Raw genomic sequence first — 12,290 nt, 5'->3', positions numbered from 1 at the left:
TCTCTATGGCGACGCGGTGTGCAAGACAGACACAGGGTGTCACCCTCTCTAGCTATATTCTGGCCAAAGGAAGGAATGGAAGACAGGAAATAAATAAGATTCATAAGCAAATGACGGAGATGTAGCTGTAGTGCAGTGGTAGACAGCAGGCCCTGGGCTACAGAGAGAGAGAGACAGAGAGACAGAGAGACAGAGAGAGCTACATGGGCACACACACACATATGTACACGTTAATGCAGTCAATGTTCAATTAATGTTAGTTGCTGGGTATGGTGGCAAATGCTTGTAATCCCAGCACTCGGGAAGCTATGCATGAAAGATTGTGGTAAGTTCCAGGCCACCCTCAGATACAAAGTGAGATCTTGTCTCAAAATAAGGGGTGTGCAATGGCTCAGCGGATCAAGGCACTTGCCACTAAGCCTGACAACTTCAGTTTGATCCCTAAGTCACACGAGGTAGAAAGAAAGACCAGACTCGCTGTAAATTGTTCTCTGACCTCCACACATGAGCTGTGACACGCATCTGCCTACATACACAAATGCATGCATACACTAAAGACAATTTTAAAAAGACATATTTGAAAATAATGTTAGTTAACGTTCTTTACGTCTCAAAGTGCTGGGGTTTAACAGTGACTAAAGCAGACCAAGTTCCTGGTCCTCGTGGCTCTCCATTAGAATAAACAAAAGAAGACAACTGCACATGCAGAGAAATACTAGAAGCATATCCTCATGCAGGGGTTTCCTAGACAAGAATGGGGATGCTAATGGGTCATGGGACCAAATTAGAAGTTCCTGATATTTACCGAGTCCCGAACATGTGACAGGCACTGTACTGGGTGCTAGGTGTACATGAGAAAGGACAAGCTGAAAGAACTGCTGCATCTTAAGGATGGGGAGACAGACTCCCAGTTTCACTTGACTTTCCTTAACTACTGAACTAAATCATATAACAGTTTGAGTCTCAATGTCCTCATTTGTAAACAGAGATAATATTGGTGCTCCACAAGGCGATGGGGCATCTTTCTCTAAGTCGATACTTGTAAAGCACTCGGTGCAGTGTCGGGGACCAAGAAGTACTCAGCATATACTTATAAAGTATAAGAAATTAGATTTAGGAACCTGGGGAAGAGTTGGAAGCTGGGAGTTGGAGAGCACTAAGGGTAAATGGAGGCCCAAGAGATCACACAGTTGGGAGAGGGAAGACAGCTCAGGCCCTGAGCCGTGATAGAAACAGAAGATGGTAGGGGAGCATGGCCTGAGAGAGAGCAGCCAGGGGTGTCCAGGTTCGCATAAGCCAGGGAGAAAAGAGTTCGGGGGGCTGAGGGTGTAGCTCAGTGGCAAAGCAGTTTGTCTAGCATGCCCTGGTCCACCCCCAGGTGAGGATGGACCCCAGTGAAGAGGAGACACACACATGGTGTTGGGAGTGAAGGGTAGTTAGCAGCAGAAGAGCCAGCCTTTTGGGAATTTCCTAAAGGCCACAGAAGCCTTCCATGACCCCCCTCCAGCCCCAGCACCTTCCATGCTCGGGACCCCTGCTAACAAGGACATCAGTTCTATTTCTTCAGTCTCAGGATCTGATCTCCAAGCTGAGACCAGAGCTGCGGGCCCCTAGTGCAGTTCTATGCTGCCCACACATGAGGCTGTCCCCCATCACAGCACAGGGAAGGCCTTTGTCTCAGAGCACCTTCCCAGACTGCCCTTCACACATCCTGTCCCAAGATCCCCTGGACCCTTCTGTCTTTGCCTATTTCATAGCTGGTCGGCTGCTCTGCCACACATACTTTTTTTTTGTTTTTTAATCTCAGGGACCTAAAAAGAATTTCTAAAAAGAAAAAAGAGTCAACATGATCTAGGAGGAGACAGGAGTCATACAGGGGCTCTGTCCTTCCTCTACTAGCTGCATGACTTTATACAAGCAAATTCACCCCTCTAAGCCTGTTCCCATCTCTGTGTGTTTCACCCTAAAAACACTGCTTGAGGATCTAATAGGTGCCAGCACTGTTCCGGACCCTTGGGATCTGTCAGTAAATGAAAAAGAGGAGTAAGCCTGCTCCCTCATAGTTACAGGGGGAAAATCGAGGGGAAAAAAGCAAGGCCTAGGCCTGGGGACACAGCTCCATCAGGAAAGTGCTTGCCTTACAGGCTTGAGGACTTGAACTTGAGTCCCAGAGGCCACGTTAAACAAAGCCCAGCACGGTGGTTCATGCTGGAATCCCTGGCACTCCATGGCCAGCCAGCTTAGGGTAATTGGCAAGTTCCAAGCCACAGAGAGAGCCTGTTTCAAAAAGAGGGGGGATGGCACCTGAGGAACAACCCATGAGGTTAAAATTTGGCCATCACAAGTCTGTGCAACTGCATACACATCAACAAATGTGCACCTGCATACACACGCACGTGTATGTACACACACACACACACACACACACACACGCATAAGGTCCTATGTTCAATCAACAGCACCAAAAAAATGAAGTTTTTAAAGTGAGGTGCAGGAAGTCTTTAATGAGAAGGTGATTCTTAAGCAAAGTTTGAAGGAGCTGGAAGAATAAGACATCTTAAGGAAGAGCATTCCTACACTTGATCTTAGCCAAACACTCTGAGAAACAATAAGGCGAGAGCATTTCTGCTAAAGTGCAAAGATCCTAGAGTAGAAAGATATGATACCTGGCATGTTCTGGGATGAACTAGGAAGCAAAAGTCCCTGGGTCGCAGTGAGGGAAGGATACCACATATCTTACCAGGCTGCTTTCAGCAACCAATGGTATATTGCAAGTGCTCAGTGCACGGTTCTTTCCTCCCCTTCCTGGGACCTCAAAACAGTCTGGGGGAGCCGTGGCTGGGAAGGTGAGAAAGGGATTCTTAGAGTCTGGGCCACCACACCTACACACCTCTCTCCACAGGCTGCACCAAGTGTACTTTGATGCGCCCACCTGCCAAGGGGGCACCACCAAGGTCTTCCTAATTGGGGACTACTCCTCATCAGCTGAATTCTTCGTCACCGTGGCTGTGTTCGCTTTCCTCTACTCCATGGGGGCCCTGGCCACCTACATCTTCCTGCAGAACAAGTATCGAGAGAACAACAAAGGACCCATGATGGTGAGTCCCCACAGCTGATTGCATGCTTTGGCCAGGGACACGAGGCTGCAGGGACGAAGCTCGTTTGGCTCACGGGCCAAACCAACTCCAAGACAGGCCCAGACCCAAGCAACCCGACATTGCTGCTGTTGCTGCTGCCGCCGCCTCCATAACTCTACACCGGGCATCTGGCTTGTGAAGTCACAGAGTCATAGGGACATACTCGCAGCCCACACAGCATGCCAGACTAGCCCACAGCCTGACCCTATTATCTCGCACACAACCACACAGACTAGATCAAAGGAAGGAGTACTGAGGTTCACTGTGACAGTCAAGCATGTCACCCCGCCACACAGACACTGATTCCTACACAGAGATATTCTCACACCCTCATCCCAGACATAAAATGACACCTATTCCCACATGCAAATAAAAGTGGAAAGACACACTTCTCACAGATTCAGAAACATCCCACAGAGTTAGTTCCTCCCTCAACATCCGCACCCACACGTCACTAGCACACTCCCACATCCTCTGTATCATACACACTCATGGGAGTGCAAGCTGAGAGGGCTACCTCCAAGTGAATATACTGTGAGCTTCAGCGCTGCAAAGGCAGAAGAGAGGCGGGCCTCTTCTAGAGGACCCCTCCCACAAACGCTTGTGAGCTGGAAGGGGCTGGGGGCTCCACATGAAGCAGTCCATTCATAGTGATATCTTCTTCATCCCCTGCCTAGGACTTCCTGGCCACGGCAGTGTTCGCCTTCATGTGGCTGGTTAGCTCATCTGCTTGGGCCAAAGGCCTGTCCGATGTGAAGATGGCCACAGACCCAGAGAACGTTATCAAGCAGATGGCTATGTGCCGTCAGAAAGGGAACACATGCAAGGAACTGAGGGACCCTGTGACTTCGGGACTCAACACCTCAGTGGTAAGCCCTGGGAAGCTGCCTGGGCTGGAAGAGAAAAGCTAAGAGACAGAGTCTGGCAGGAGAGGTGGTGGAGATGGAGAATGAGAGGAGAGTAAGAATCCATGGGGTTCCCAGGAGGAGGCATGCCAACAAAAGAGGGCTGAACAATTATAACCACTAGGATACCACACACTGTCTGTCCCCAATAGCGGGGAGCGTGAGGCCTTTCAGATTAGGCCGGGACACCTGGACCCAGTCCAGTATTGTCAAATCTCCTGAAACTCAGTATCCTCCTAGGGCTTGTTTCCTTAAGTGCAAAAGAAGACTATCTAGAAGTTTCCCTACTTGGATGCCCCCTACTGGCTAGAATCAGTCTGAAAATAGATCCTGTCACTTGCAAGCACTGTGACCTATAACTAGGGACAAGCCTCTCAGGGATCATTTTGAGCATGTAATTGAAGGCTAATGATAGGTCCTGCTCCAAAGTTGAGTACTCACTGAATTCACAACACACAAAGTGCTTAGGAAAGAACCGAGCACAAGATCACATCCTGTATCACTGTTGCAGGTGCTAAGATTTGAACTCTTTTTTCCCACCACTGCTGACTGGCTTATCTTGGATAATTCAGCCTCTCTGAGCTTGACTTTAAAATGGACATATCAGAGCTGGAGAGATGGCTCAGGGGTTAAGAGCACTGACTGCTCTTCCCAGAGGACCCAGATTCAATTCCCAGCACCCACATGGCAGCTCACACCTCTCTGTGACTGCAGTTCCAGGGGACCTGACACCCTCACTCAGACATGCATGCAGGCAAAACACCAATGCCCATAAAATAAAAATAATTAATTAATTAAAATAAATAAGTAAAATAAAATGGATATATCAAGAGATGGCTCGGTGATTAAGAGCACTTGCTACTCAGTTGGGTGGTGGTGGCGCACGCCTTTAATCCCAGCACTCAGAAGGCAGAGGCAGGCAGATCTCTGAGTTCGAGGCTAGCCCAGACTACAGAGTGAGTTCCAGGGCAGCCAGGGCTACACAGAGAAAGCCTGTCTCAGGGGAGAGGGGTGAGGGGGTGGAGAGCACTTGCTGTTCTTGCAAAGGACCCAGATTCAGTTCCTAGCACCCACTCATTGACTCTGAACCCTCCATAATTCTAGTTCCAAGGGACCTCTTGTGATCTTCTCAAGGACCAGGCATGCAGGTGCTACACATACACACATGTGGGCAAAATGCTTACATACCTAAATGAAATATAAAACTTTTTAAAAGGTAAAATAAAATGGAGATATCAGCCCAAGTGTGGTGGCACATGCCTGTAATTCTAGCACTTGGGAGGCTGGGGCAGGAGGATTGCTAAGAGTTTGAGACTCTGGGCTCTATAGTGAGTTCCAGGACAGCCTAGGCTACAGAGTGAGATCTTGTCTCAAAAAAGAAAAATAAACTAAAAACACTACAAATAAATAAACTGAGGCTATCAACTGGGTGTGGCGGTGCGTGTCTGTAGTCTCTGCTACTAGGCAAGCGGAGGCAGAAGATCGATCACTTGAGCCCAGGAGTTCTGGGTCAGCCTGGGCAACATTTCAAGACTGCCCCCCCCAAAAGAATAAAATGAAATGTAGGTTTTACTTCCTGTTCAAACATAGAACTTTAAGTGAACTAATAACACATAAGGTTGCTCAGAAGAGGGTGTGACATGTAGTAAATGGCATATAGCATTTTGTTTTTTAAATATTTTGTATTTTTGAGTTTTTTTAATTTTTAAATTGTTTTTCTTTAAGAGCATATACTTAGCTAGGCATGGTAGCATATACCTTTAATCCTAGCATTTGGGAGCAGAGGCAGGTGGATCTCTGTGAGTTCGAGGCCAGCCCGGTCTACATAGTGAGTTCCAGGTCAGCCACCAAAACTACACAGAGACACCTTGTCTCAAAAAAACAAACACCAACAAAAAGCATATATTTAGAGTCAGGGGTGTTAATACATGCCTGTAAACCTAGCACTTAAAACACTAATTTTTAAAAAAAGATTTATTTTTTATGTGTATGAGTATTTTGCTTACATGCGTGTATATTCTTGGTGCCTGTGGAAGTTAAGAAGAGGGTTTCAAGAACCAGACATAAGGGCTGGAGAGAAGGCTCAGAGGTCAAGAGCACTGGCTGCTCTTCCAGAGGTCCTGAGTTCAATTCCCAGCAACCACATGGTGGCTCACAACATCTGTAATGAGATCTGGTGCCCTCTTCTGGCCTGCAGCATACATGCAGACAGAACACTGTATATGTAATAAATAAATACATCTTTAAAAGAGAGAGAGAGAACCAGACAATAATGGTGCACCTTTAGTCCTAGCACTCAGGAGACAGAGGCAGAGGCAGGTGGATCTCTGAGTTTGAGGCCAGCCTACAGAGCAAGTTCCAGGACAGCCAGGACTACACAGAGAAACCCTGTCTCAAAAAAGCTTTAAAAAGAAGAAGAAGAGGGTGCCGGATACCCTGAAACTAGAGTTACAAGTGTTTGTGAGCCACCATGAGAGTGCTGGAAATCGAACTGAGCCTAGATCCTCTTAACCCTGAGCCAATTCTCCATCCCCGGGGCTAATTTAAAGCCAGACTGGCCAACATAGTGAGCTCCAAGCCATCCTGGGATAAATGACAAGCGCCTGTCTCAAAAACAAAAATCAAACAGGGCTAGACCTCCACAGGCACACCATGTGTCTTGCACTCTTGAGCACATACACACACACACACACACACACACACACACACACTATAAATAAGTGAATTTAATAGAAAAATAAAGCCAAGAATATTTGTTTTAAAAAGTCAAAGAAAACAGAGGGGTGGACAGATGGCTCAGTGGTTAAGGAAGGGCACTTACTGCTTTTCCTGAGGATGGAAGTTCAATTCCTAGAACTCTTTCATCCTATCACTTGGAAGGCAGAGGCCAGCTTGGCCTACATGGTGAGTTCCAGGGCTGCCAGGCTACACAGTAAAACCCTGTCTCAATAACCACAAGAAGCACTTGGGAGGCAGAGGCAGGTAGATCTCTGAGTTTGAGGCCAGACTGGTCTACATAACAAGTTCCAAGACAGCCAGGACTACATAGAGAGACCTTGTCTCAAAAAAACAAAAAAAAAATTATATATATATATATATATATATATATATATAAAATACATGTACATTTCTGTTTTATACATATGCATCTGTGCTAATTTGTATATATATATATATGTGTGTGTACATATGCATCAATTAGTGATGTCCATTTCTTTAAAATGTATACTTCTATTTTACACACTTAAATTTATTATATTTTGTACATGTATAAACATGTATACTTAATAAGTATGTACTTAAATACAATTTTTAAATTATGGTTTTTCTTTTGAGACAGGCCTGATCTGTCTACATGGTCCTGGTTGTACTGGATCTCGCTCTGTAGACAGAGTGGCCTCAAACTCACAGAGATCCACCTGCCTCTACCTCCTTAGTGCTGGGATTGAAAGCATTGCACCACCATGCCCTGCCCTAAAAATTAGTTGTTTGAGGCTGACTTTCATGTAGCCCAGGCTGGCCTCAAACTATGGAGCTAAAGCTAGCCTTGAATGGATCGTCCTGCTTCCAGCTCCCTAGGATTACAGGTGTGGGCCACCAGGCTCAATAAATATTTGTATGCTGAATCCTAACAAACACCCCAGTCCCAAACTTTTCCGTACATTGATAGTCACAGAGATCCACGAATTTATGCCCTAAAAATGCCCATTCTTGTTCGCTCAGCCTCAAAGTCCCCGGGACTGCCAAGGCAATGGGTGAGACACAACAGCTTGGTCTTGTCTCTCTGCAGGTGTTTGGCTTCCTGAACCTGGTGCTCTGGGTTGGCAACCTGTGGTTCGTGTTCAAAGAGACAGGCTGGGCCGCCCCGTTCATGCGCGCACCTCCAGGCGCCCCGGAAAAGCAACCAGCACCTGGGGATGCCTACGGCGATGCGGGCTACGGGCAGGGCCCCGGAGGATATGGGCCCCAGGACTCCTACGGGCCTCAGGGTGGCTACCAACCCGACTACGGGCAGCCAGCGGGTGGCGGTGGCGGTGGCTACGGGCCTCAGGGCGACTATGGGCAACAAGGCTACGGCCCGCAGGGAGCGCCCACCTCCTTCTCCAATCAGATGTAATCTGGTGAGTGATGGATGGGAAGATGCGGTAGGGAGGTACAAGAAATGAAGTTTGAAGGAACCAATGGACAGACAGAACTAAAAAAAAAAAAAATGAATGCAGAAAAACTAGCCAATGAGTGGCGAACAGGAGAAGGAAGGGGAAGGAGCAGTGCTCAGAGTAACCAATGAATGGAGTGCAGGAGCACTTGCGCAATGGAGAATCACCAAAGTAGTGTAGTTTCCAGGTAGGGAAGGGGAGGTGGGTCTTCGAAATGATTGATAAACCAGTAGGAGAGAAAGCCAATAGAGGGGTCGGGGGAAGGTAAGCACGGTGGGTTTTGAGGGTCACCAGCGCAGGAGCAGGATGTAGATCTGCTGCAACCTCTCCTTAACTCCTGTAGTGAAAGAGATGGTGTGGGATTTCAAATGAGGAAAAGGGGAGGGGCAGGGGCATTGGAAACACGCGTGTGCCTTCTTGTTGGGCCTTAAAACAAATGAATGCCTGGCGTGATGGAGCACATATATGATTCCAGCACTTGAGAGGCTGAGGCACAGGGATTGCACGTCCTGCTTGGTCTATATAGCCAAATTCTGTCTCAGAGAGTGGAAGGTGCAGTAGATTGGGTAGTGGGTGAGCCAGGAGGGAGATTCTTCTAAAGCAGCCCACATTTAATTAATCAAAAAGTCTTTGGCCGTGTGTGGTGGTCCCAGTGCCTTTGATCCCAACACTGGAGAGGCAGAGACAAGCTGGGCTCTGTAAGTTCAAGACCAGCCTGGTTTACAAAGCAACTTCCAGGTAACTCAGGGCCACACAGTGAGACCCTACCTCAAAAAAGAAAGAAAAGAAAGAAAGGAAGAAAGGTCTTGTCCTGTTGGTTCCTAGTTTTCAAATTATCTCCAGCCTTTCCATTTTTCGAAATCATCCTCCCTCTTCACAAGTGCCTAGTCTGTCCCATTTACAACCTGTTCTGCCCCAGCATCCACAAGGATTCTGCTAGGCCACTGTCCTCCTCAATTCAGAAATCGCTGTCCTGTATTCCAAAGTCAGTTGTAGCATCTCACTCAAAGGCAGAAATCTTTCAGAGTGGTCCCAAGGCCCACATATGCAGCACTGTCCCTTCTTCCCCCAAGACACTTAGTCTGCCCTGCTGGCCTGCTGGCTCTGACCCACCTGCTTTTATCACTCTGTTCCGGTCAATCTGGCCCATACCAGGTCCAGTTCTACTTCAGGGCTTTTGAACTTGCTTCCCCACTAGAGTTTTACACATACACAGCTTTACCTAGCCATTGCTTTGGTCTCTCACTCAGTGAGGCCTTTGTTTTTGTTTGTTTGTTTGTTTGTTTGGGGAGTTGTTTTGTTTTGCAAGAATTGCAATACTAAGAATTGAGCTCAGGTCTCCCGCATGCTAAGCAAGTGCTCTACCACTGAACTACATAACCAGCCTCTTTTTACTTTTGATTTTGAGACGGAGTTTTATTAAATTTCCTAGGTTTATTTGGAACTCGCTCCATAGCCCAGGCTGGCTTTGAATTTGCAATACTCTCCCCTCCACCTCCCATGTAACTGGGATCATAGGCCTACAGCACCACAGCTATTGCTGGGTTGATGTTATTTTTGAGACAAGGTCTCCTGTAGCCCACACTGGCCTGGAGTTCATTGTGGTAGCTAAAGATGACCTTGAATTCCTGATTGTGCCTCCACCTCCCTATTTTGCTTTTGGTTTGAGCTAGGGTCCTACTAATGTAGCCCAGGCTGGCCTCAAACTTGTTTTCCTCATGCCTCTGCCTCCTTCTGGGGTCACAGGCATATACTACCAACTCCACATCAATGATTATTTGTCTAAAACAAATCCCCCTTATTATCTCTCTCATCACACCCTGTGTTTTCCCTTATCACAATTTTTAATTACTAACTTACAGTTTATGATTGTATTCCACTAGATTGGAGGTATAACCAAGACTTATTCATGCTATACACACATCACTTAGAGCACTTTTTAAAAAGATTTTATTTGTATTTAATTATGTATATGTGTGTGAGTATGTGCATGTGAGTTCAAGTGCCCATGGAGACCAGGAGAAAGGTCAGATTCCTTGGAGCTGAATTACTGATGGTTGTGACCACCTAGTGTGGGTGCTAGGAGTCAAATGTGGGTCCTCTGAAAGAGCAGCAAGCACTCAACTTCTGAGCCATCTCTACAGCCTCACTTAGAGAATTTTTTGGTTTGGGGTGACAGGGTCTCTCTATATAGCATTGACTATCCTGGGACTCACTCTGTAGATCAGGCTAGCTTTGAACTCACAGAGATCCACTTGCCTCTGCCTCCTAAGTGCTGAGATTAAAGGCGTGCCACCATGCCCGGCCTATTATCATCTTATATTAGATAATTCACTAATATGTCATGTTCATCCTGTGAAGCCTGTCTCCCGTGATATAATGTAAGCCCCATAAAGACAGGGCTACTTGTTTTGATGTCCAACCGTGACTAGAACAGTACTGGTTAGTGGGCTTTTTTGTCTAGGAGAGGGGACCTTAATTGTTCCTTTGGTACCCAGTGAGAGTAGCTAGGATGAGGCAGACTCCAGAGCTGTTAGAGAAGAAAAACATGCCAGGCAGAAGAAAAAGAAAAAGTGTAGTAGCCCAATCCCTCCCTGGGACTATCCCCCTCATCTGGGAGGGTACCACCCTCATCTGGACCCCTTCTCTGTTCTGTGTCTTTTGTCTCTACAGGTCAGTGAAGCCCACGAAGACCCCATGGGTGGGCAAGAGCTCAAGAGAAGGCCTGCCTCCCTTCCCATCCCACACCCTAGGTCTCCACCCCTCAACCCAGGAGACCCTAACTGTCTTTGCTGTTTATATATATATTATATTATATATAAATATCTATTTATCTGTCTGAGCCCTACCCTCACCCACTTCTCCATGCACTAGGGCCCAGTCCTGAATGGGCTCCTCCCTTACCCTGACCTTGCATTCCTCAGCCCCTACGTGTTCTCTAGCCCTGTCCCTTGAGGTAAGGGGGCTCTAGAAAGAGGACAGGAAGGGGACCAGACCTTGGCTGCATGGAAAGGGTCAGTGTGACTTTTCCTTTCCTTCTCTTCCCTCTGCTCCTCCTAACTCTGGCCTTGGTTCCTCCAGCACCACCTGAACAGAAGAAGCTCAAATGGAATCCAACCCCAAGAGTAGGACAGTGGTTTGGGTGGGGATATGGGTGAGACAGGTGGAGGGGCGTCTCTGGATAGCGAAGACTAGTCAGCAGAGAGTTGAGTTCCAGACATACTGGACGTGGAACCTAAAAGGAAAGTGATGTCCTACAGGATTCTGGAACGGGGCTGGAAGGGACCGAGGGAGTGGTTCTAAGAGGGGCGTGGCTGTAACACACAGTGGGCTCCTGAGTGGGCCCGCTTGGGTTGGAACCAGCATCTCTAGAAGGGTTGTGTCTTGAAACATGCAGGAGTCGGTGTTTGATTGCAAAGAGCTTGAGAAGGGATAGAAACGGGGTTCAGGAATGATCTAAACTTGAGATGAGGTCCTGGTCAGGATTCCAGACAGGCGTATGAAGAGTATGAGGAGTGTGTGATGATTTCAGAAGGGGAAGCCCTTCCTGTAATGGGGCAGTAAAGAAAATACGTTTCAAATGAGTGGGGTTTGAGCAGTGGGTGTGGGCGGCCGTAGTTAGGAGCTGTGAGACCAGTTTTGTTAAAAGTAGGAGGGAGAATTCTCCTGGCCCCCTGGGAATTGAGGTAACCTGGGAAGAGCCAAGTATTGTGGTTTGGAGGGTGAGGGGTGGGATCCAGAGAGAAATGCCCCTGGCCCACCCCCTCAAGAGACAGCTAGATTATCAGAGGACAGAGTCTACAGGTCTGTGGGGCTGACCCACCCTCTTCCCCCGTTCTCTACCCTCTCCCTCCACCCTTCCATCTGTCCCGGAATACTTGGAGGCTGGGTCTGGAGCCCCCATCCTGTACCCTCTGCTGTGTCTGTGACGTTGGTAGTGCCTGTGATCGTGTATTGCCATTTTGTCTGACTGTGGCCCCTCCCTCTTCCCTCCAGACCCCCTACTTTCCCTTCCGTATTGTTTGAAGACTCCCTCCCCGAGGAAGAACAAATATGAGAAATTCCCTTCTCCCAAATAAACTCCTCAACCA

The 12,290-nt window shown here is 47.6% G+C and overlaps 1 protein-coding gene across 1 annotated transcript; it reads left to right on the top strand.

The window, feature by feature from the left end:
- The first annotated feature begins 1,358 nt into the window (after positions 1 to 1,358).
- Syp (synaptophysin) lies at positions 1,359 to 12,290 on the top strand. Its single transcript, XM_059251165.1, has 5 exons — positions 1,359 to 1,378; positions 2,903 to 3,098; positions 3,815 to 4,006; positions 7,833 to 8,163; positions 10,873 to 12,290. The coding sequence occupies exons 1-4, from the start codon at positions 1,359 to 1,361 to the stop codon at positions 8,157 to 8,159; spliced, it is 735 nt and encodes a 244-aa protein (XP_059107148.1). The 3' UTR covers positions 8,160 to 8,163; positions 10,873 to 12,290.

Source organism: Peromyscus eremicus, chromosome X, assembly GCF_949786415.1.
Source record: "Peromyscus eremicus chromosome X, PerEre_H2_v1, whole genome shotgun sequence".
In the NCBI taxonomy this organism is placed as follows: Eukaryota; Metazoa; Chordata; class Mammalia; order Rodentia; family Cricetidae; genus Peromyscus; species Peromyscus eremicus.
The sequence above is the reverse complement of the archived record's forward strand: the minus strand, read 5'-3'. Positions and strand labels throughout refer to the sequence as shown.